This window comes from Stigmatopora nigra, chromosome 8 (genome assembly GCF_051989575.1).
Source record: "Stigmatopora nigra isolate UIUO_SnigA chromosome 8, RoL_Snig_1.1, whole genome shotgun sequence".
Taxonomy (NCBI): domain Eukaryota; kingdom Metazoa; phylum Chordata; class Actinopteri; order Syngnathiformes; family Syngnathidae; genus Stigmatopora; species Stigmatopora nigra.
The window spans coordinates 7,394,834-7,419,856 of NC_135515.1; the positions used below are offsets into that span (position 1 = coordinate 7,394,834).

Genomic DNA, 25,023 nt, shown 5'->3' on the forward strand with positions numbered 1-25,023 from the left:
GGGGATGCCCTTTAAAAACAATAGCAGTAGCAATGACTAGTATAAATGGACCTTGTTGAGGAACTCTATTTCTCCTGAGAAAAAGAGGTGCGGCGAATGTGCAGCCGGCAGGGGGAGCCGCCCTAATGCAGGCTGCTGTGCCCCCCACATCCCTAAATGAATTCACCGCCATTAAAATCACTTTGCCTATGCTTAACAATGTAGATGCTATGATGGAAATACTACATATGTATCTGTAAATTGTGCCACCCGACCCGTGTTGGCGTTTAAAGAGCCGCTGGTAGGCGGCCCAGACAACTGAGCGGCAAGAATGAGTGGTGGGTGATTTACCTCATAGGGAGAAAGCAGGGGTTTGGAGAAGGCTGAACCCCAGTCGATGGACAGCCGTGGACATGCAATTTGGACCCACCTGCAGTAGTAAAAGGACAAATCATCACACTGGATAATTACATTGTCACAACTGATTTGAAATAAAGCAAGGAGTCAATTCAAGTGATTCAGTACGAAGTGAGTGAGGAGACACTCACACACAATCGCAGTATATTCTCCTAAAGGAATAATCTTTTTTTGAGGGGAGTTCAATGAACACAATCCACCTCACTTTTAAAAGAGCCCAATTGTGAATATACATAAGCACTGTTTAATACCAGAACTCCAACAATTATACACAATTTCCCAATTCATATAAATGCCAAATTTGTAAATATTTGCCAATTAAAAGATTGTAAGTCTACGCTTCAACCAAATCAAAGCAGTTACAGTTAAATTCCATTAGGGTGCAAAAATTGTCATTATTGGATTGGATTGGATAAGTTTATTCATCCCGTATTCGGGAAATTTATGCAAATAAGTCTCGATCAAACAAGCTGAGTCACAAGATGCCAAAAATATTTTTAGGGAGGCGCGGTGGTACATCTGTGTCCACCCTCACAAATAGGAGCCCTGTAGCCTCCTCCTTATCTCGGGCATCTGTTTTGTGAGATGGTGTCCTGATTAGCAAGCAGCAGCTCTCCATAGTGTGAATGCGGCGGCATTCAGAGGATGAGTGATGTTACAAAGAGTTAAGCTGAAAGGTGGGGGCATAAGGGGACACCAAAATTGCAGTAAGAGGGAATAGGAGAGGTTAGGTGAGCATGCATTAAGAAGTAAAAAAAAAAAAACAAGCGCCATTGAAGTCTCCATGGAGGTAGCCTACATAGAGTAGTTGGCTGACAGAGTGGTGGGAGGGAGTAAGCAGGACTGGTGGGCAGGGTCTGTGTTTGAAAGATATGAGGAAGACGCAGATAGTGTCAGGAGGAAGAGCAATAAAGATGGAGCAGATGGAGGCCAAGGTGGTGGGGTAGGTGTCAAGGAAAAAAAAGAGAACAGGAAGACTGCCTGAGAGAGAAGAATGTTTACTCTTGCAAATGCATGAGGGGGCTATAAAGGGGGTGCATCTGAAAAATATTAGAGGGGGGAAATGGCAGTGGGAGAAAATAAATGGTGCAGGTTAGCTAAATCCAATCCTTGGCTTCAAATCAACGGAAGCAGCCCACTCTTGTCCCTAATCCGCCTGATGGAGCTGGAGCTATTGACGAGGATGGATGACGTAGTATGATTAAAGGCCAAGGACATAAGTTATACATGTATGATGGTGCTTAAGGAGGAATAGATGGAGCAGAGAGGGTTAGAGGAAATGAAAGTCCAATCGCTTAAAGGTCAAAATTGCCCATCTGTCTTGTTTTTTCCTTTTGCCAACTCTGGCCAAGTTTCTGAATGGTTGAATTGATTACACAGTAGACTCCCACTCGACTGTACTGTCTGTCGCATAAGTCACGCCTGTGGGCAAACACGTGGCCTTTTCCTATTTCACATTTATCCCGACAACGTACACCCTCCCTTCTCATCCCCCCTACCACACAATTTGAGAGCCAGCTGATGCTCTCACCCTTGCACCAATTGACTTGCTGGAAGCCAAACCTTTAAATCCATCAGTTACAGATAATACAGTAACTTGGAAGCACTGATGTGGCCTAATGTGGAACAAATAAAGACAATCATCTCAGAACTGGAATTAAAAAATTACAGTTTTGATAATGTTTTTAAGTGCATTAAAAATTTCAGGATATATATTACTTGCATATAAAAATATTCAATAAAGACCAGCTGGCTTAATGGGATTTTAAGTGTGGTTTAAAGCAGAGGATTAGTTTAAAAAGCAGAAAAGAACTCAATCCAAGTCCATAGGGTGAGAAATGAGAAAAGTCAAACAAAGCAAAGAACCAGGGGTTATTTTAACAGATTGAGGTCTAGCTTTGTACTACTACGATAATGATTTTCAATATTTGAACTGTACAGCATTATTCACGAGTGGGTAAAAAGAGGGTGTAATTATTGTATTTCAGGGGCCAGATTGAGCTCCCATGTGGAACAAACTTTGGCACTGAGATATTCTGTTACTGAAATGGAGAGTCCTGTAATAAAAATCTCCAGTAAAAAAGGAACCGCTACAAAACAAACAACCTTGTTTGAAGACATTGATCAGGAGCTTTTAAGGCTTGCTCTTTAGAAGATATGCCTAATTGAAGCAGCATATGGCTCATCTGAGGTTTTTTAAGACCAGATTTTGCAGTGTAGTTGCAGGTTTGCACCAGACTGTTTTGATTGAGCAGGCAAAAATTAGACTAAAGTTTAGATTACAATGTGAATAGCTGTTTAACAACATGTACCCTAATATTAACTGCAGAGTAACCAGATTCCCACCTACCGTCAACTGGCTACAGTGCAACTGTGACTCCGAATTGGATAAGTAGGTGAATGAGGATGGGCTGAAGCTTTTTAAAAGATCCAAAGCAACTGTCTTTACCAAACATATATTAAATTTCACAATGTTCAGGGTTGGGGGCACTGAGAGGGGACAGGGGAATATCTCTAACATCGGTAATAAATTAGCAATATTGAAAGAATGAAAGGATGGAATCGCAAATTACGTTTAAACTCGGGGGGAAAACTGTCGTGAAAATGTAAATGGAAACTATTTAGTGCTCCTCAAACCAGATGCAGCACTCGCCGCCGCCTTGCTTCATTACTGACCCATAACTCCAGCAATTAGGCTTTCGACCCTGGCAAACGGAGGTAACAAAAAGCTATTTAGTTGGGCTGTTGTCAAAAACTAAAAGAGAAAAGATAAAATGTTGCAATGCACATGGTGGCAGTCTAGGCGAGATAACTGCATATGTGTACAGTACAATAAAGACTGCTTTGGGGAAGTCTAATTACTAAATTATAAGCATAACAGTATGGCAGTTCTCATTAAGAGTTGTGTGGGTGTTTAAAGACAGAAAGCTTGGAATGGGGCCCTGTGCTCTATCACCATTACTCTCTTTTGCTTCCATGCCTACAACAAGACAACATGACTGGATTCAGGACATTGCAAGAGAATCGGCTGTCTGTTGTGGGTATTGTGGCAAGACTCATATAAACATATTCATAGGGGGCATGTTGATTTCGGGAAAAAAAGCAGCAGAATAGTTTCCATCTGATCTTATTAGAAAAAACACATTCAGGATGTGTGTCTGATAAATGTGAGGAAAAAATGCAATGCTTTTAATGTGTGCTGCTCAAAGTGCATTGCCTGGTCCCAAAAACTCAACAAAACCACTGAGTGACAGCATTTTTCAACGTACTCCTCCCTAATACGATGTTGGAATAGTAGTTGTTTCTTTTTTCGTTAAGGGGTATTTGGTATGAAAAAGTTAGCTTTAGGAACTAAATATTTTTACCACAGAGGGGAAAAAGCCAAGAAAAAAAAGGAATGTACAAGAATGGGAAGACAAGTATTGTATTTAGTAAACAAATGTTAAAAGTAGTGACCTTTTCAAAGAGCGTATATTAAAATCTTCCAACCGTGGATTCTCATAGCGTAGAAAAGAGAAAAGGGCACAATGATGCATTCATCTGTAAGCCTTACACAAACAGCGCAGACTAAAATAATATTCATTGTTCTCACTAAAAGCATTTTTCTGCAAGATGTATTTCTCATTAGGCACAACATGATGATGTGTGCTATTCATATTGTTATCAGACGTGCTCTACGTTTGGTTGTGTTTGAGTGAACGTGTGTGCGTATCATTACTCACGCCTCAACATCAGGCAGTAGATCCAACTTGCTGGGGAAAATCTCGGACAGAAGAACTCGAGTGAAACGCCTGCCCAGCGACTGCAACCTTGATTCCAGGTGCTATGGAGAATTGAGTAAGAAATGCTGTTATTCTCTTATCAAAATATGATTTTCTCTTAGGTTGGTGACACACTTATTTTATAACACCTTTGAGAGTAAGGTGTATTATTATTAATGTCTACACTAATCTATACATGTGTGTGTATGTATGTATGTATGTATGTTTATATATGTGTGTGTATGTATATATGTGTAAATGTATTTTTCCGTGTCTGTATCCTCAACCTCTTGCTACTGTGACAGTGAAATTTGACGAATATGGGATGAATAATGTTATCTAATCTAATAGAGACAGATAGTCCCCCAAACCTCCCAAAAAAATAATTAAAGCTATTGAAGTTCAAATTTGTTTCTTACATATACTGAGATGTCATTTTGAAAATCCTGAAATGTTAGTTTGGGTAGATAAAAATATGGTTGTTTCTGAGTCTCTCCATCTTTTCTTATCGTATCATTTTTCAAACATTCAAATTAATAGAGCAAAGAGTCAGTTGATAGCTAAACTCAAACAGTCAAGCCACAAATATACAAAACATAAATATTGTAACACGTTTTACGCTTAACTGCTTTGGAAAAACAGTCAACACTCTGCTTCAAGTAGATTACATCTCTGTTTACCTTGTGTTTTATCTCGAGCACTACATAGAATTTGCTACTCCAAGATTACCATCCAGTCTTGGAATCCTATGTTACTCCAAATATCCAGCTATTGCACGGCAGCCCTTAGGACACCAAAAAAAAAAAACAGCTGAAACCAAAAATACACACACTCACCTCCAGAACCTTTGGGTTTCCCTGTCGACCAAGAGTGCCTAAAATGAGCCCCCATTTCTGGGCTGAGCGTGCCTTGTCGATGGCCTCTAGCCTTAAAGCGCGCATGGCCTCGTGGTCGTAATACTCCCTGGAAAAGACTTTACTGTAGGGGTCGTACCTACAAAGAGAAAAATAACAGAAAATATTGCTCATGGACAAATGCATCCAGCTATTGTTCAGGTATCTATTCCACGGGCCAAAATGCAAGGCAAGATTAAAAATCCAATCATGAAAACACATCAAGTATGACAGGAGTTGTGTAAATCTGAACTATTTCAGAATATATAATCTATTTTCCATGGATCCAGGGCCGTCACTTGAGATTAAAATCTTGTTTGTGACAGAGACCGGTGGGCTGTGCAGTTGTGCAAATGTCTATAACACAATTTCACTTTGCATAAAAACAGTAAGTCATCAAAATCACACACCCTTACCAAATGTTATCAGGATATGGCGCTTGAGCAAGTCCACAATTTGGACTGATACTGTCAGATATGGTATATTAATTCCCCCATGTTCACAACAATGTTTGTGCTTTGGAATGTTGTATGTTTTGATTATCCTGAATTATGTAAAAGCTGCTTTTTTGAGGCAGGTGTTATGCTGGGTTTCATAAATTTACAAGTGTAACTAATGTCATTTTTATGCATGGCACTGACTTTATTGCCATCATTTCCAATGATTTACTTTTACACACTTCGGATGACTACATTTTTTTATTCCGTAAATGGTGTGTTATATTTACTATACCTGTAGGCTGGTATATCTGGATTTGCTATCATGATGGACTCCAGGTGAAATCTTCCATCTCCCAAGTAGCTAAATAAATATAGAAATTCTTTGTTAGAAAAATTAGTTAAAAAATATATATATCAGGAGAAAAGAATGTGTAAAATTCAATATCCCATTAAAATCAATTAAACATGGGTCAACTTGTTACAGAACACTAAGGGCCTAGTTGGTCTCGGGCCTGGAGCGCAGGATCAGCCCAGCTCCTCTGTCCGGGAAACATGACCCCTAACGATTGGAGCGTGCTGTTTACAGAGAATGCAAGCCCTTTCAATTAACCCCTGGCCTTCTAGTGGGGATACAGCATACGCTGCGTAGGCAGAATGTACAAACATGAAGAACACTGAAAACACCAAGCAAACTATGTCTATTTATATAACCACAATATTCTCCACAGAGACTATGAAGTGCTCTACACAGCATCTATGTATAAACAGATATAAAAAAAAGACATCTTCAATTTGTTGGGTAAGTGAAATAAAAAATGTTAATGATTTGTATCTTTATCAACCTGAGAGATGGGTTGGTTCAGTCAATCCATGGACTGGCATATCATAGATAATTGGTTTTTATGGAAATATTTTTTATTTTGCACAGCAGTTACCCAAAAAAGAAGGAAATAGATTTTGAACAAAGACAAAAAATGGTTGATTTAAAATCCATTCGCAAGTCTTCAGTCAAGGTTTAGTGTACCCACGTTGAACCATAAAGTTTGAAAAGTGCATGGGTGTGAAGTCACTGTAAATAATGCACATTTTCAATAGACTTTGGAAGAATGTGCAACAAAGCTCCCTGTGTATTGAATATTTATCATTTCTAAGGTGACGGCTGTTGCTACGTAGCCTTTGAGTTCACCTGAAAATATGTCCCATTAAGAACCTATAGATTTTTTGTGTTAAATACATCTATAAAAATGTCTCTCTGACTGCATTACGTTAGGAAGAGAATTGATTTTCGGAAGCTTCTCTGTTCCCTACTCCTTTCTTGAAAACATCCAAGGCTCAAGCATGATTCTACTGTGAAAAACAAGCCAGCTGCGACAGTTGTCCTTACGTGTCATTTGCTTTCACAAGCTGCTTTTGCCCAAAGCTCGCTCTCCTGAGTCTTGACAATCTCAGCCATACCATTAATAATTAACTTTGCTTATTAAATGTGCTCTTAGTATAATGTTATTCACCATTACATTATGCAATACTCCTATCTTTGAATTCACATTTGCATATTGGTCAAATTGGAGCTAAAGTCCAAGTAGAGGCAGAAAACGGATGTGGTTGAGACTTGTGAATCTGTCAATCATACAGTCATTATACAGCACACTGCAAAAAGTGTGGCCAAAGATGCAATAACAGTTATAAATAACATGATGGCCAACAATACACTCCTATAAATGTAAGCATGTCGATATCATAAACAAATATCCTACTGAGATCTATAACATTTTTAATGCACCTATTATTTTGTTACTTTTGATCAATGTCAGTATAAAAAAGTAAAATGTGCTAGTTGAAAACATTTTAAATACAGCTACAATAAAGAACCTGACATCATGGTTTCCAATTTAGTACACTTTCCCCAAAATCTATGCCAATCATAAAGAAGAAGAATTTTATTAGCAATAACTCCGACATCATTGTTCTTTAAAATCCTTAGATCTGTAATACTTAACAGGCATAAATATTCCGGCTGCACACATTCAGCAGAAAACACGAAAGATCCACATAAATCCCTGCAGTTAAAAAGCCAAGCTGCTTGAATGAGGTAGAAAATAAATAAATACCTTTGTTATTATTGCAATTATACAGCCTCTGAAGGCTCCAACCATGTGCTGTCAGCATATACTGGATATGCAGGTGTAAGCATAAGTAGAAAGAGAGTTAGACACTAGCAAAGCTCAAGACAGCAAGAGTATTCCAAATGTCAGACAAACCAATCGATTCTCCCTCCCATCACAGCTCTACACACATCAAAGCAAAGGCAGATTGGATTAGTAGGTGAAGAACCCTAACCCTTCCACTTTCTTTTTCCATCATACGCCCAAAGACACGTGGGCGAGCACGTACTTGCACACACACGAGCATCGACACACACCTTTGTAGTTCCCCCGCTGGGCCTGCTTCATGCATATACAGTTAAGCCTGGCCTTGTCCCGTTAGTATAATCTCATGCTCCGGGAACCTTTCATCGCATGCACTTACAAAGAGCTGGTGATTCACCTTGGTATATTGTTATACTGGCTTGTTCCCAAAACGGGCCATCATTTAAATTTACATAGACGGAAATGCACAAATATTGATTGATTATTATTCAGTAACAGATTTAGTTTTTAAGATAGTCAAACAAGTTGATCAGCTAGTAACTGATAATTATTATAATTGAAGTTATCATGTAATTGAAAATGGTCATTTTATGGAGGCAAGAGAGATTCTGACAAGTGACTGCATACTTGTCATTGATATTCGGGATGCTAATCTCCCGTACCACGGCATCTTAAAGGTGCTCGATTGGATTGAGATCTGGTAACTGAGACCGGTTGAGTGCAGTGAATTCATTTTCATATTCGAGAAACCAGAGTGAAAAGATTTGAGCATTACGACATGGTCCATTATTTTGCTGGAAGTACTCATAACGAGGTGGGGTGGTTACATTGTGGTCATAAAGGAAACAATATGGACAGGAACAATTTTCAAGAAGGATGTGGCATTGCAGCAATACTCCACTGATATAAAGAGGCCCAAAAGTGGTCCCATGAATATATCCCTTATACGAGTACACTAGCAGCAGCAGTCTGAACCGTTGATACAAGGCAGGAGGCCCAGGAGGCCCCCATGGGTTCATGGTGACACCATATATGGACCTACCATCCAGGGAATAAGGCTAGGCCATATATTTCCAATTTTTTATTGTCCAATTTTGGTGAGTTTCCTGTTCTTATCTGACAGAAGTGGCATCTAGTGTGGGCTTTCTGCAGCTGTAGCCCATCTGCCTCAAGGTTCAACGTGCTGAGAATTCAGAGATGCTGCTCTGCATACTCAGTTGTAACAAGTGGCTATTTGATTTACTCTTGCTTTTCTATCAGTCCAAAACAGCCTAGCCGTTCTCTTCTGATCTCTGGCATTAACAAGAAATTTTGCCCTCAGAACTGCTGCTCACTGGATGATTTTTTTTCTCTTACAATTCTTGGTATACCCTTGAGATGGTTGTGTGTGAGAATCCCAGAAGGGGAACAGTTTCTAAAATACTCTGACCACATATCAGTTTTCTACCTTATTCTGATGCTTAGGTTGAATAGGAGCAGATCATAATGGTATTGGCTCATTATGTGTTGGTGATAGTTTAATGGAATGCCTAATGAAATTTCCCTTGGGATTTTTGGACAAAAGCATGACAATTCAAACTGGGAATGCATACAAATATTCAACTTGAATTATGCCATTTTTTTTTTTTTTTGGTTGGAAAGGGTGAATTGCTTTTGTGAAGTTGATGAGTACAGTGAAAGTCTCTGTGTGGGTTTGTCTGCCTCCCTTGCAATGTGCAGCGTTATTTTTAACACTGCTTTTGACCACCCATAATAAAAAAGGCACCCCGACATATCTACTTTTTATAGCATGCTATGACTGGTCTGATGTCATCCTGATTATTCCTCGAGTGACAAGTTTGTAGGTGGGTAAGAATGGGGGAGGAAAGAAGGGATAGCATCCTTGGCTATACAGATAGATATCCGCTGACGGAAAAGGTGGAAAGAATTTAGGAGGTGAAAAGCTATTTCTTACATTATGGCACTGACATTCCGGTCCAATCGAGGAGATGTGCAGCCCAAAATTTCCCCTGGTGACAGAGGTCGACACTGTGGGACTAGCACGTCATAGTCAGGCTTGAGGGCTGCACTCACTGCCTGTAATTTAAAAAACAAACAAACAACAACAACAACAAAAACAAACAAGTTTAGTTTCTCTCGACTCATGCAAAAGAATGCACAACATTGTTGCGACTAACCGAGGGGATCACTTGTTCGTTAGCATTCACATCACATTATCAAATTGTTTGGTTTTATACTAAAACATATTCATCAAGTGACTTCGCGCGCCGACATTGTTTCACACACGGCAGCTGGCTTTTATCATTGTTCATCGAAGCCCCTGATTGCCTTGTTTTGTGCACATATTTTCTCTGCTTCTGCATTTGACAGCCCTGCAACCCCCCAATGATTTCTCTTTATCTTTCATACAGGAGAGAAAAAAGAATAAGAGTAAATGGTCGAGTGGAGCCAAGAAAAGGAAAAGTGTATATAGTAGTATATAGGGGAATGAATGTCAGGATTAAAATAGGGCAGTGATGCAAAAGATGGAGAAAGAAGACAGAAAAGACTACAGAGAGATGTCATCCCCAAGTCGTCATCGCTTGGTCATTAGCAACTTTGCTTCTCTTTGTCACATGACTGTCAATTTGATTTTCAAGCGTCATGAACTAAATTGGCTATTTGACTGTATATTATTTGAAGTAAAGTGAGAAGATGAGACCGCCAAGAACAAATTAGCTCCAACGTGTGGGGGATGATGGACGCATTGAAGGAATAAAAGCTAACTTAAGGCAGTCAACAGGGAATAACATGAACTCTCAGCTGCAGCCGCCCATAATTCAGGATCGCTTTAGCAGCCTACACAGCATGAGTTGGAGGCAGAGTTCATATAGTGCAAGCTAAATACACTCGCACATGGGTCTTATCAAACATATGATAAAACAAAAAGACACACATGGCAGAGTGTGGCCAAATTATTCCATTGGGTGTGTTTTCAATCCATAAAAGCAGCAATATAGAACAAATCTTAATGCGTTCTATGTCTCACACCATTGCTTGTGTAGAGAGAAAGAAACTATGATTGCTTCATAGTTTATGCCAGCTTTCAAACCAAAATAATAAATGCACATGCAGAAGATATGGTGTGTGCCAATACATTGTCTATACAATTACTTGAAACGTAGGCATTCCGACCAATAATTGCAAGATATAATACGAGAGTAAATACTGGCACTTTAGAGTATAAAACATGCCCATATCCACCGGGACTTTACAGCAAATTAGATTCTCCCATGTCTACTCCTGATCCCACAATTTTGGCAATAAAAAGGGGCAGTCATGAAGAGACTCAGATTAAATTTACAAAGTAGCGGGTAAAGAAAAAGTGAGTGAATCAAGTTCTCCTACAATAAAAAGCTGTGTGTAATGTCATTCCTGTGATCCGTCACCTGCAGTGCAGCCACAAATTGAATGGTGCTGACAAGCGCCAGGGATTCTCCAGGAGGAAAGTTAAATTTAACCGTGTCCAGAAAGTGTACATTGTCCATCTGAATGTCCACAAACACGTAGAGCATCTTAATTCCTGTGCTGGAATCTATGGGGACTGTGAAGACAAAGACAAAAGAGAAGCAGATGAATAATTCAAATGGTCGCGTCAGGTGAGCCAGCAGCACATACACTATTGATGGAACTCCAACATGACTGCATAGCATATGTTCATGAGTACCTAGGCACCATTGTGGTCTACTGGAGGTGAACATTGTTCTGTGTGTGAGTAAAGCCAATGCACAGCAGTCTATTATTTAGGAAGGTAATAGACACACATGATTACTGTTTATGTAATTAATTTCACAGTCCATTTACAGTGCAACCGTGCCTTGAGATGGTCTTTAGACGCTTTGGATGACTTAAGTAATAAGAAGCTAAAGAAAATGGCATTACGACAAGCCCTGATTAGAACTATACTTGGTTTGGCGCTGCATTGATTTTGCAGATGGGGAGCAAAAGGGTGCCATTGTAACGACAGAGCCAATGACCTCATACATTTCATGCTGTATGAACTGGTATTTAATACACTAGATTATCACTGGAGAGACAGGAGAACAAAGCAAGATAACAGGGAAAGGGCACAAGTGAATATTATAGGGTTGCGAGATAGGGATTGTGGACAACGATAGAAAGAGACTGGGATCCGTTAATAAAGTTTGTGTTCCACGAGATACAAAGACAAATAAAGCTTGGAACCAAATGCGTATGGAAATGACCAGTTATTGTACAACAGGAGCGATTCATGTCATTTCACCAGAACAGAAAACGATGAGGAAAGGCATGAATATGGATTTTTAAAATATTTTTTTATCAGTATCCCCGGACTTTAACATAACATGAGGGTAGGGAATGGGAGCATTGAGAAGATGAGTAGAAACTACAATCATGCTTGCACCTGTCAATTGTTTGTGGGCATTCTCCAATGGTAAAGGGCAAACAATCGATTTTTGCTGAGGTGAAGATGGCAGCCGGCTTTTAAGATGCTATCATTAGAGACGCAGTCAATGAGATGGACAGAATTCACTGACCTCTTAGCTGCGGTTATTGGGGCTAGAGAATGTTCACGTCAAATTATTGATTGTCTGTGATTAACCAGAGATTACTTGCAGTCTATCTAATAGTGAGTTCTTACCATTGTGGAGGGGAGTTTATTTATTCATTGTGACTTAACACAACCATCCATTTGTCTATCGTGCTTAGAGTCACTAATGAGGGACTATACTCAGAGGGGGAAAAAAATGACCAATTTGATCAAAACGACACAGCCTCCTAATCCAACAATTGAATGGAATCCCGTAAAATTACCAGTCAGGCCAATTGAGATGTTAATTCCATTGTAAAACAGATGCAAAAGTGCAGAGAACTTTTAGTGATTGCAAATGTGCATTACAACTGATTTTCCATCAGTCAGAAAAACTGACTAGTGTGGGGATGAGCACTGAAATAGTTTTAACTAGCAGAGAGCAATAGATCCTTGTTTTCCTCCTACATATTTGACTATTGATGAAACATGTTACAATACAACATGCACGTGAAACAGTGGGAAAGATATCTACCCTAGGGCATATTCTTAAAATAGGTAAATAGAAAGTTTACACATGACACCTACACAGCATGTGATCCTCTTAATTGCGTAGATAACTTGAAGAAATACATTTAAAGTCACTATCAATTTGCTAAACAACGTATTGCTACCGACAATTATACTAGTTGATCTACTACTTTATATTGAGCAGAGGGAAACTGACGTGACAATTCTCTTTTGTGTGCAAAGCATTCTATTTTAGTTTGCTTTTTTTGTTCAGTTTTTTTTTTGAGGAACTTGGTATATAGCTGGAGGAGGTCTATGACGATAAAACACAAAAGATGACAGTGACAAACAAAAGGAGAAAGACGAGTGGAAACATTAAAGTGGAAGAGAGTTCCTCTATGAATCAGTTCGGCTTCTTTGATCTCTCACAGGTGTCTGACATGATGTGCACGTGACGCCATTGTAACTGAGTGGTGGGAAAGGTCAAGAAATACACAATAATACACAATCGGTTTAAATGCTACTGTTGATGAACATGCACCCTAATGAACAAAATAACAGTTCCACTACCTCAACTTATGAATACTTATACATATTAAAAATCCAAGTTACGAGGAGAGAGAAAATAAACTAGTAGAATAGGTATACAGAGCATAAGTAAATATGAATGCCACTTCACTATAAGTACTGTTACATCATCTAGTTTGTTTATCTGGAGGATACTCTGTGAAAGAAGGATCGACCAGCTAAACAATACAACAGGAAGGGCCAAAGACAGAAAGGACTATTACTAGGCAGTATAGGAAAAAGCATTTTTTTTAAATTATTTCAAATGAGTTGTAAAGGTTATAGAGTTGAAAATAAAGTTGTTTTTTGCTGCTGTAACTTAAGTTTCTTCACTTTTGATGCCCACTGCATAAAATATTGAATTTCAAATTAAAGAGATACTACTGTCATCCTTGCCACATTGCAACTTCAACATTTGTGGATTCGGTGAATCACGCTTTTTATACTATCCAATTCAGAAAAGGTTTCCTTCAAAATAATTATTGTATATTTTCTCATATTCAAACATGTACCAAGATAAAAATAAAGACTCACCAAGACAACTGTGGCCATAATGAACCATGAAGTCAGCTCCCAAGGCTCGGGCTGTAAAGTCATCCAAGCAGCATGCCCCATATGTCACGTCGCCCATCACGACGGTGTCCGCATCCGTGAACCTACAATCACACATGCAAACTAATTAGAGAACAAGCCCAGCAGAAATTATGCATCCTACTGTTGGCCAACCATCGCGAGAATCGATCCACACGGCATGTGATAAGGAGAGAGTTGAATAAGATCAATCGCAATTCACTTAAGAGTGGACACAAATGTGCAAATAGTATGTGACATAAATCAATGACCGAGTCCCAGCACAACAGGCTTTTTTTCGAGGAAGCCAGGACATGTGTGGGGAGCCAGTTGTTTATTTGTTCACATTGACATGTCAACAAAGCTAAATCAAGAAAGTCTTCTAGGTAACCTTGTAATTGTATTCACTTAACATTTTTAACTCATTCATTGTACTTCCAATCAATAAAATGCTTCCTTAAATTGTTCTCCTTGACTGTTACATCCTCCTGGCATTTTACAAAATGCTTAATTCCACCACCCTAAAGTAAAATGCCAGGTATCTAAAAGTATTGTTTCTAAGAGGCTCATGGTGAGCATCAATGGTATAAATCCCCTAAATATTTTGCAGTTAAAACATTATTGTACGCTATGGATTCAAAAGGACAGAAAATAATTCAGACTGCATATTTTACAGTGTACGAGAAATGCATGGGTCTAATATGATAGCACACAAAAGCATGATGTTACAAAGTGTACCTAAGGACCTATATGTGTAAAGAGCAAACATCCCATCCCACAACCAAAAAACAAGAGCTTTCATCATTGCTTTTTATAGGTAAATAAAAAGCTATACTGCTGAGCCATAAAGGTTAAGTAAAATGAATCACGTCTGAAAGAAAGCAGGAGGGGAGAGCCAGCCAGTTAGAGACCTTGTTAAGAAGGTAGACAAGGTGGTTGTAAACAGAGATAGCTGCCTAGAATTTGTGTGTATAGTCTGACAGATTTAGGTAAAAGAAAGGTTGTAGAAGAGAAATGAGACAATGGGGCTTAGGGAACGTGGACACGCGATAAACAGGCATGGCTGCTCAGTGCACTCTGAACTATCTGTAGATAGCATCGGACTGTTGATAATGAGCCTCCTACTACCTATTCTTTCACACACACCTGCATCCTATTGGTGTGTATGTCCTGGGTTATGGTCTTCACAAGGGGTTTGGGTTTCTTTTTAGCTTTCCCTCCCTCATTGTCTCAGATGTAATCTAGTTTACAGCTTCGTTGGGATCGTCCCCATCATCCCTGAGTTTTCACTGCTTGTTTTCAGTATCCCTTCTCCCCTTAATGACTACGCTCAGGTCAAAGGGAAGACAGCTGAGCCCAGCAACAGAAACAAACACCCCCACACAGAGGGACACACCAGGAGATAATGGTTTGACTTCAAAATTGGAATCACTTACCCTCTCTAATGTCATGATTTTGTCTGTTTTGTGTGCATCACGTCTACTGCAGGGGATAATTACAATCACCAAACCTTTTTATTCTCTGCAATCTATTGTTGTGGCATCAAACTGTAGACAGCGGCACACTAAAAGTACTGAAATAGTGGCTGTCTTTTTATCAATTTATTCTGCAGCCTGGTAGGGGAGTGATTTACATGTCGGCCTCACAGTTTTGCGATCGAAGGGTCGATCCCTTCTCGGGTCGAGTTTGCATGTTCTCTGTGGTCTTGTGTAGGTTTTCTCCATGTACTCTAGTTAGCCAGCAGTATAGCCTTGATTTTGTTTTTAAAGTCATAAAAGAAATAAATAGTGGTATACCACTAATATCAGTCTAAATCATCACCATTTGCGGTTGATGAGGTTGACTTTCTCACTTTGTGGAAAAATTATTTTCTTCATTACAAAAAGAATATGCAGTGATAAGCCACTGCAGAGCCTGCAGTACAATGCACATTGATTCCAACAGTGCTCAGAAGCATTGTATCTAATCACACATCTATGTATCTGCTAAATATACCGTTCTCACATTTTCCCAGCTGGGGCTGAATATCATGACATTACCATAGCGCGTATACTAAACAGTCAGAGTAATAAGCACTATGCATTTGATTAAAAGGCTGATACAAGACATTCAATGCCACTCGGACATGGCAGGGTAATTACTGAGCCACGCATGGTCCTGCATCCCCATGGGCGAAAAAAATGGAGTGACCGACATTGAGAGACGGAATGAAAAGTGCATTCGTTTTAATCAAATTCCCCTTCAAAATGTGTCCGACGCAGGAAATACTGCACAGCATTTAATTTTTTACGTGTGAGGAACAAATTTGGGGAAAACGTCATAATCTTTTCCTTATCTTTAGTGTCAGATGTTTTACAAATCTATGTAGGGTTTTACTCATCGCCAAGCCAACTGCAATGTCATTTAGATCTAATTAAGATGTCAGAGAAGCTTGTGAAGTACATTACGGCTCTTCCTAATTATGTCTTCAGTGTAAGTTTCAATATGGATGAGAAACCATCAAATGATTTGAATCTTTGTAATAAACTCCACTGACACAAAAACAAGTCAGGAACAAGACGAGTGTATTTCATGAATGCACTAGTGCTTCCATGCATAAAAATTCAAGTGTAAGTGTACCACATTGTACCATTCCTACTGTTATATCAACAGTGAAAGGATGTGTAGAGCGAGTGCCCCAAAATAGCTTATGGGACTGTTTTAATTCACTCAGCTCTTGTTAGGGGGGATCAGAATTCAGTGTAACAAACATTCTAATCTAATGAGAAGATTTGGATTGTAATGTTACAGCATAATTACAATGACCTTTGAAGTAAAGCAGATGTATAAATCCCATCAGAACAACCCCATGTTTTGGCAGCAGCAACATATTTACTCAGCACTCAAACAAATGAGTCCAAGGCACATTTGTTGGCTTAGCATGTTCTCCAAGTGGGTGTACAACTCCACTGCGGGGGCGCCATTGTGACTCCAAATCAATGCAAATGGTTGTAGGATGGGAAATGTTGTAAAAATTGGCAATCAATTGAGCCTGACAACATGCTGGGATGGGCGCCATCATAAATTAATCAGACGATACAACCTATTGCAGCGACTAGGTAAACCGTATATATATTTTATGCATTCATTTATTCTAATATATACAAAATGGGGTATTTTGCAATTTTCAGAAAGAGTTTGTACTATTAAAAAATGAATGGAACACTGTGTCATTGGACATTGTTATTGAGAAATTAAATTGGTAATTGCTTATTGTTTATATGAAACAGACAAATGAGAAAAACACCATTCTATTTAATAAGAAAGCGTCAATGTGCAGATTAAAACATGTTATCATGCCAAAGCAGCATTCTTACAAGTTTAGAAATATAAAATGTGATACCCTTTAAAGACCACTTAGGAAGAATTTAAAGTAGAAATATGAAAATTCCACAGGCAACATCGAGCCTTTTTTCCATTTATTAATATTTTATTTACCTTAATTTATTTTAAATATTTGGTGAGGTAAGCCCTTTTAAAAGTGAAAATACTCAAAAGTGCTATGAAAGGAGGGAATTTGTAGCTGCTGATGACATGCTTTAAATCGTCAAGTCTTTTTTTTTAGGTAACAGGCAGTGCAAGCAGGTCAGTGAAGTGGCAAGAGGTGTAGACAGCATTGCTGACAACTCAAATAAACAGGAACAGCATATTTGCATACCAGGTCAATGGAACACCAGCACCCCTGGCTAATCTTTTATTCAATTACATTCCAGGTATCAGCAACCATCTACTAACTCTACCCTAGCAGAAGAGAATATCTTTCACATTGCACTTCATTTTTGTAGCAATCGCCACAGGGCAGCGCTTGTCTCTATTTGGAAATGCTTCCATAGCAGCCTACCTGCGTGTAACAAAGAGGATTTTCCCACTGGCTAGTTGAGTGCTGTTCCCACAAAAAAATCCTTCTGCAAGATCATTTCCTAGTAGAGGCCCCTTCGGACATCAACCTGACACCTATTATTAGTTATTTTTAGTATTACATATGCACATATATAGTACACTATTCACCCCCCCCCCAGAAAAGAGAATAAGGGAACGTGCACAAAAAAGCACTCAGTGGTCACAGTCTTGACCAGTATTGATTTAAAAACAGTAGGATGTGTCACATTACACGGCACAACAACTAGAAATTCTGACAGGCCAGACTCCCTGCGACGCGGTCAAGATGAGTTCAAGACTCAGATGAGCAGTCGAGGCCCTGTGATGCCCTCTCACTTCAAAATGCTCAGCACGACAGTCTTCCATTCTTCCCGACAGTTCTGTTGGTCTAAAATCGGTCTGAAATTGTGTAGTATGTGTAAAGCATTAGTAGTCTGCAGATGTGGTAAGCATTACCTGTGTTGTCACATTAGCCACTAGTACAGCTCTTGATCTTAATGGGGCGCAGTGCATATTGCCCTTTAAGTCACGCTCCTTGTGACATGAAGTATAATAAATAATGCTAATGATTATAAAAGCCCTTTTTAGTTGGAAGTGATGAGGCAACATTAATCTAGTTCATCTTTTGCTTATCCCCAAGGCTGATGCCCATCATCTGTCACTCTGGTATTTCATGTCATTTTGGCTGATACTGCTTATTTATTTTCCTTTTACTCTTCTGCTACTTGTCAAAACTTCCCTCAACTTCCATCTGTCATTTAATCTATCATATAATGCCAGTCTCGGTTTATTTTATCCCTCCCCACTCAATCACAAGTAAACAAGTTGAAACAATTGCAGCCCCTATTGTAAATTCTCATTTGGAAGGGGCAAACATTGGTAATAAACAAATACAAAACACACATTTCACACTTTAAGCATGGCCTTTTCCGAGAGAAACAACACAGATGAATCTATTTCTACTACAACAACAACTACTACTACAACAACTACAACTACTACTACTACTACTACTACTACTACTACTACTACTTGAGATCCGTGACAGGCTTGATACCATCATTTATATTTTTGAAAAAACACCAAATATCTGTCAGTAAAAGGATATGTACTGGGACATGCTGGTGGTTTCACCCAGCTATTTTGACAATATAAAAACAGTCATTGTCGGACAAGTCACCATCCTAATGGTAGTCTTGACATTGACTATGTTGCTGTAGAAATGATTCAAGCAGTTGTCCAGAATAATGGTAGCTCTAATTTGTCCCTTGATTTACGAGCACATTGCTTTTGACAGGTCACTTACTTTGACACACCCGGCGCTTATTTTTGACAGCTACCAGGGCATGTACATGATGCAGGGAGACAAACAAAAATCAGGTACAGTCTGTCAATTGGACCGTGGATAATTCTGTAACTCAACCTTAAGACATTTGATCATACCGTATACTCCCTGCTTGTTATAAACACAACAAATCGACAAATTAAGATATCCTGAATAATATCAAGTTAATCTCATTGGAAAATGCACGCAAAAATGAGCATCAAGGGAGTACTGCATTACATTCTTAGCCTTTGCACATATTAGTGAATACCTTCAAAAATATATGACTAAAACATACATTTTAACATTTTCTTTAGAGTCTTTTACGACGTAAAAAATGTAAGATGGGGTAGGCTATATCTGGCTTTAAATAAAAAAGACATTCCTGGCTGCCTGGTCCATGCCTGTATCATCCAACAATTCAGTTTCTGATGACAGACTACAGACTGATCTACCAAGGAAAATAATACTTCCTCGATCACATTTGTTCTTTATCTTTAAAAGACCTGCAGGATCATGCACACAACTGATCGCTTTCAGATAACAGTTGTTTGACGCAGCTTTTGGATTATGTTCCAGGGACCAACTTCTCTGTAACATCCAAAAGGATTGTACACCCGAAAAAAGTCACCATTAAATGTCATGGCTGTCCCTGCCTGGTATTTGAGCATGTTGGCTACTCTCTATGCTGTCACCCAAGCAGCAGAGCAAGAATGTTTATAAAGGCATCTTTGGAAGCTCAAATCAGACAGCTGACGCCAACTAAAGCCAAAAGACATATGTTACAGTGACAACCACATGAATCATTGGCTGTCTACACAGACTATCGTTTATCCTGAAAGTCCTTTGTTTGCATCTTTGACACATTGGCTATGTCCTGAGCAACAACAACAAAAAAACGAGAAATTTGAAAAGGAGGAGTTGCTTTGGCTCAGAAATAAATCAAGGTTTGCAAAACACTGTAAGGTGACAAGCTAATTTACACTTCAACCACATATGAGAGTTGTGTGTCCAATTTATTGTAAATGGCTTATTTAAAGATGAGAGGCAGGATTCAGCTAACAATAGCAAAACAAAAGACAAGGCACATTTAAAACCAATTCAATTGAAAGCAACATTTGCAGCGCAATGAAATTACTGAAACATATCACAAACAATAGACCATATTTTTCGGACTATGATTTGCACCAGCCAAAGAATACACAATGAAGAGGGGGAAAAAAATATATCCAAGTGGTATTGCAATGTAAGTCGCATTTTTGGGAGGCCGATTGTTTTTTTTTTTTTAAGCAACCAAGAGCTAACATATGTAACAAAAGCAAAATAAAGAACAACAGGCTAAATACAGTTTTTCAGGTAACTATATCCAAAAAAATATCAAATAAAAGACGGTCAGTGGTCATGGAGAAAAAATAAACGAATCCATTTGAGTTTTAGGAATTAGCTGACCATCCTACAGAAGCTCCTTAGTCCGAGGGCAGCTTAGCCCTTTTTATCTCTTCTGGTCACTATGGACCTCTGCCTTGTTGTTAAGAGTGAAACGAGTCATTCTATAAGATAGTTAACAAAAGACTCTCTGCCTGCTAGGCCAACACCTTGAGTTAAAATCACTGGCTGGGTCCAGACATACCATTCATTATAAGACAAAAGGCTGACAGTCATTGGGGGAATAACCCCTGTGATGTAGAAAATGGTCAATAAAGTTGACCTTGACCATATCTTGAAATCATTGGCTCGAATGCCACAATGCCAACGACCTGACTGTGCCCCTACAGCTTTCTATCCAGGAAATGTCCCAAAGTGTGACTAAAGGACTGAGATGGAGGAGTCAACCGAGGACACGCTGGGGAGACTATGTTCTCTGTTTTAAACAGCAAACTCCACCATCAAATGTCAAGTCGTTTGGTTTTAACAATATCAGTATAAATAGTTATAGCAGTTTCCAAAATGTAAAATTTAATTCCTGCCAAAACACTGCATGAGTCTGAATGTGCTATTTTAAAGGCAGAGAGCACTGCAGTGCCTTAAAATCAGAAAGATAGAATAACAGATTAAAAGAACAAAGCCTAATCATAAGAAATGTCCATTTTTCATAATCAGAAAAGTTGCATGGCGAAGACAAGAGTGATGACTAGATGCGATACATCAGGAAGATGAATCAACTCCATTTCAAACCTACATTAACATCATGTTAATTCCTATATTTCAGTTTTCTCACTCTGGAATGTGAAATGGAGTCAGATCCTTGTCATCAAAGTTTCCTGAAAAGGATCAAATATCCACAGAGCTTTAAAAGATGATGAAAGCTCTGACCATTACAGCCGCATATCTGATCCATCTCATAAACAAGTTAGTATCGACTTAACATCTATAAATGGAACTCGCATTGGGTGTTTAATGACAGGAGGCAGTTTCTTAAAGGGGGCACTTAGTAGGAAGCCATTCTGTTATGCGTCAGTCCACAGAAGCCCAGCGACATCAGGAAAACTGACAACTGAGCCTCAGGTGAGTGCTTAACATAATGTGTACCTCGTTTTAGAGCCTTTTTATTCATCACAATGTAGGCCAAACCACAAGATAACTGGGAAAACTATTACATATCAAGGACATCAATAATGAGGCTCTGTTAACTGATGGGTTTGGGAGAAAAATTAAATTGGCTATCCAAGAGCTTTTGCGGACTGAAACTAGATGTAATTAACAAGAATAATATCTTCTTTGATCTCCAACTGAAACCATGATATGCAGTGAATGTTATGAACGCTGTTCTAAACCAGCATAAAAATGTTTCATTTTTAGAAAAACCCAGATTGAGACTAAGGGAGATAATCATGAATATGCTTTTGGGTGACTAATGAGCACATAGCTGCCTGGCATGGTTTAAGTTCCTAAGACATCAGCAGGCTTTTGCATTTTTCCCACTGGCATATGCTTACATATCTATAAGCCGCCTAAATACATAAGTTCCTGAGCTGCAGCATACCTTTCGATGATGTCTGCGATCACACATGCAAATAACTGCAGGCCCTCTGGAAGCTGCAGAGCCACTGGAATGAGAAGAGGCAAACAAGAAGAAATGATGCACTTGTGTTTTGAGGGATGGCAACTCGATATTAAATAAGTGTGAGGCAGTAAAGCTATTCATAGTCCAGTGTGCACCACTGGTAGGGAGTAATGACATTTCAGGGCAATTTCCTCTCTGCCACACATGCGATGTTGGGGTTTTTTTTACAGTCTGATGAGCTGTTAGAAATATAGTGTGAACCAATAGCCACAGCTTTATCACACGGCGTTTCCCTCCCCTGTCAGTCTGTGGCCGATAGCGCACTACTATACTTTTTCATTCATCCATCTATAAACTCTCCTTTTGCCATCATATCTGGCCAGTGACTGTATTTTGCCTTTCAGTTACTTGCCAATATGAGACACATTGTTGCTTTTTATTCAACTAATAAGGCTTAAAGCAAACATTAAATATGGATGAACTGATTTATAAACTTCTGATAGCCTACTGATGCTTTCACATGTTTACAAATGAGGCCCATCCAATCTCCCGACGCACCGCCTAGACTGAGAGGAACCAATAATGAAAAACATTATTCTGGTTTCATGTTAGCGTCAAGAGAGAGATTTTAATAAGGCAGCCAAACCAACTTGCCCATCATCATCCTCTGCATCCTGATGGCAGGCGGTGAAGTGCTCCTTTTTCCACATGCATACTAATTTTAGCAAGTACACAAATGATGACTATGTGCAATTCCTGCAGGATTTGCTCATTCATCTCTAAAAAGGCAGTTGGTACCTTAAGGAGAAGTTTATAAAGTATGTTCATAACTTTTTGTTAACTTGACCCCATGTCAAGTTAAAATCTGAAGGGGAAGAGGAAAACAATTTTGAACAATTATACTGGAAACTGAATGTAATCATAGTTAAATAACCTTGGATATTAAACTTCAATCATCATCTATTAAAGTAGAATGATGTTGTTTCTGTTCAATTGAATTCTGTCTATTTTTTTAAAGGGCAGACAAGAAAGAAGTTCTCTGAGTGTTCCATCAAGCAAAAGCGTTTGGACAAATCTAAGCTATCACGATTTACTTCAAATTGAGGGTTGCAAAGTCAAAACAGCTTTAAGGAAGGTTAACGTATAGCTTGTGTTGTGAAAAAAAAATGGACAGCAGAGAAGGTTCAGCACGGACAAGACCTTCAGCCTCGCAAGCTTCAGCAAGGTCGAAGGCTTCTTCCTCCACCGAGGCAGCAGCTGCCAAAGCCCGTGCAAAAGCCGAGGCAGCCAAAGCTCGCCTGGCTTATGCACATAAAGAAATGACACTCAAGGTGGAAAAAGCACAAGTTGAAGCGAAGATGGATATGCTCTCCCTGCAACAGGAGGCAGCAGCAGCTGTAGCCGAAGCAGATGTTCTGGAAGCTGCTGTGGAAAGTAGTTTTCGAAGTAGCACCAATCTTCATCTCCAACAGTTGTTTGAGACTCCAGTTGACAAATTAGAGCGTACAAAAGAATATGTTAACCAGCAGGTAGATCAACCACTTCAACACCCATTGACATGCAATAAAACACTGCGCTACGAATCACCAGAAGTTTATGGAAGTCAACACCAACATCTCCAGAAAAAGGACAGTGAACCTAAGGAAGGTTTTGCATCCACAAGATGTGAAAGCAGACCTCCACTTTCAACAGCACTATTCTCCAGTCCAAATTCAGCAATTTACAGCCCTTCTCATCATCCTACATCCAACCATAAAACTCATCAAAATACTCACGACCAAGCAAAAGTGGCCGATTTAGCCCGGTATCTAGCTCGCCGTGAACTATTATCAACAACTCTGATGAAATTCAATGATGAGCCATGCAGTTACCGGGCATGGAAACAATCTTTTGGGAATGCAATTAGAGACCTCAATATGACTTCCAGTGAACAGATGGATTTGTTGGTTGCGTGGCTCGGAAAGGAGTCAGCTGCACATGCCATACGTATCAGGGCTGTTCATGTTAACTCTTCAGAACGAGGACTAAGAAGGATATGGGAGAGACTAGAAAACTGCTATGGTGCACCTGAAAAAGTTGAGCATTCATTGTTCGAACGAATCAATAACTTTCCAAAAATTTCCAGCAGTAATTATTCAAAGCTCCATGAGCTGAGTGATTTCCTTGTAGAATTAGAGGCAGCCAAGGAAGATGGAGACCTACCTGGTCTTACTTATTTGGACACAGCACGAGGGATAAATTCTTTTGTTCGGAAATTACCATTCACCCTCCAAGAAAAATGGCTAACTGTTGGAACAAACTATAAATTCCAACACCATGTATCATTTCCCCCTTTTGAAGTTTTTGTTGACTTCATTGAAAAACAAGCCAGAATTAGAAATGACCCTGGATTCAAATTTCCAGCAAAATGTGAAACCTCAAAAGCAGAGTGTAAGACAATGGACCACAAGGAAGTCTCAGTTCACAAAACTAATGTCTTGTCTTATGCTCATCCTACTGTTGACAAACAACAATTCAGGGTGAATGATCTTGACAAACAGTGTCTTATAGACAAAAAGCCCCCCATGCTCCGAAAATGCCTGGGCTTTCGTAAAAAGCCACTGGAGCAACGCAAGGCTCTCCTCAAAGAGAATCACATGTGTTTTAAGTGCACATCTACCCAACACAACGCAAAGAATTGTAAATCAATTATTAAGTGTGCAGAGTGTGACAGCGACAAGCATATCTCTGCACTTTCTCCTCGAAGAGAAGCAGGGATCCAGGAGCCAAGCCTGCCTACACAACAGAGCGGGCAGATATTCACTGAACCTTCAGCAGAGGTCAATGCTAGCTATACAGAAGTATGTCGTGAATATCAGAGTGATGTTTCCTGATCAAAGATCTGCCTTGTTAAAGTGTACCCCAGTGGTCACCCTGAAAAAGCCTTGAAGGTTTATGCAATCAT

At 39.3% G+C, this 25,023-nt stretch overlaps 1 protein-coding gene across 4 annotated transcripts in view; it reads right to left on the reverse strand.

Moving 5' to 3' along the window:
- Nucleotides 1-25,023, reverse strand: part of dph1 (diphthamide biosynthesis 1) — a 123,830-nt gene that overhangs the window by 3,037 nt on the left and 95,770 nt on the right. For all 4 annotated transcript variants that reach the window (XM_077722278.1, XM_077722277.1, XM_077722275.1 and 1 more), the window contains 8 exons: nucleotides 22,059-22,122; nucleotides 13,798-13,919; nucleotides 11,066-11,220; nucleotides 9,592-9,713; nucleotides 5,783-5,851; nucleotides 4,994-5,150; nucleotides 4,119-4,219; nucleotides 331-409 (listed from right to left, as the gene is read on the reverse strand). In XM_077722278.1, coding sequence (XP_077578404.1) covers nucleotides 331-409; nucleotides 4,119-4,219; nucleotides 4,994-5,150; nucleotides 5,783-5,851; nucleotides 9,592-9,713; nucleotides 11,066-11,220; nucleotides 13,798-13,919; nucleotides 22,059-22,122 — 869 coding nt within the window. The remainder of the gene's footprint in view (nucleotides 1-330; nucleotides 410-4,118; nucleotides 4,220-4,993; nucleotides 5,151-5,782; nucleotides 5,852-9,591; nucleotides 9,714-11,065; nucleotides 11,221-13,797; nucleotides 13,920-22,058; nucleotides 22,123-25,023) is intronic.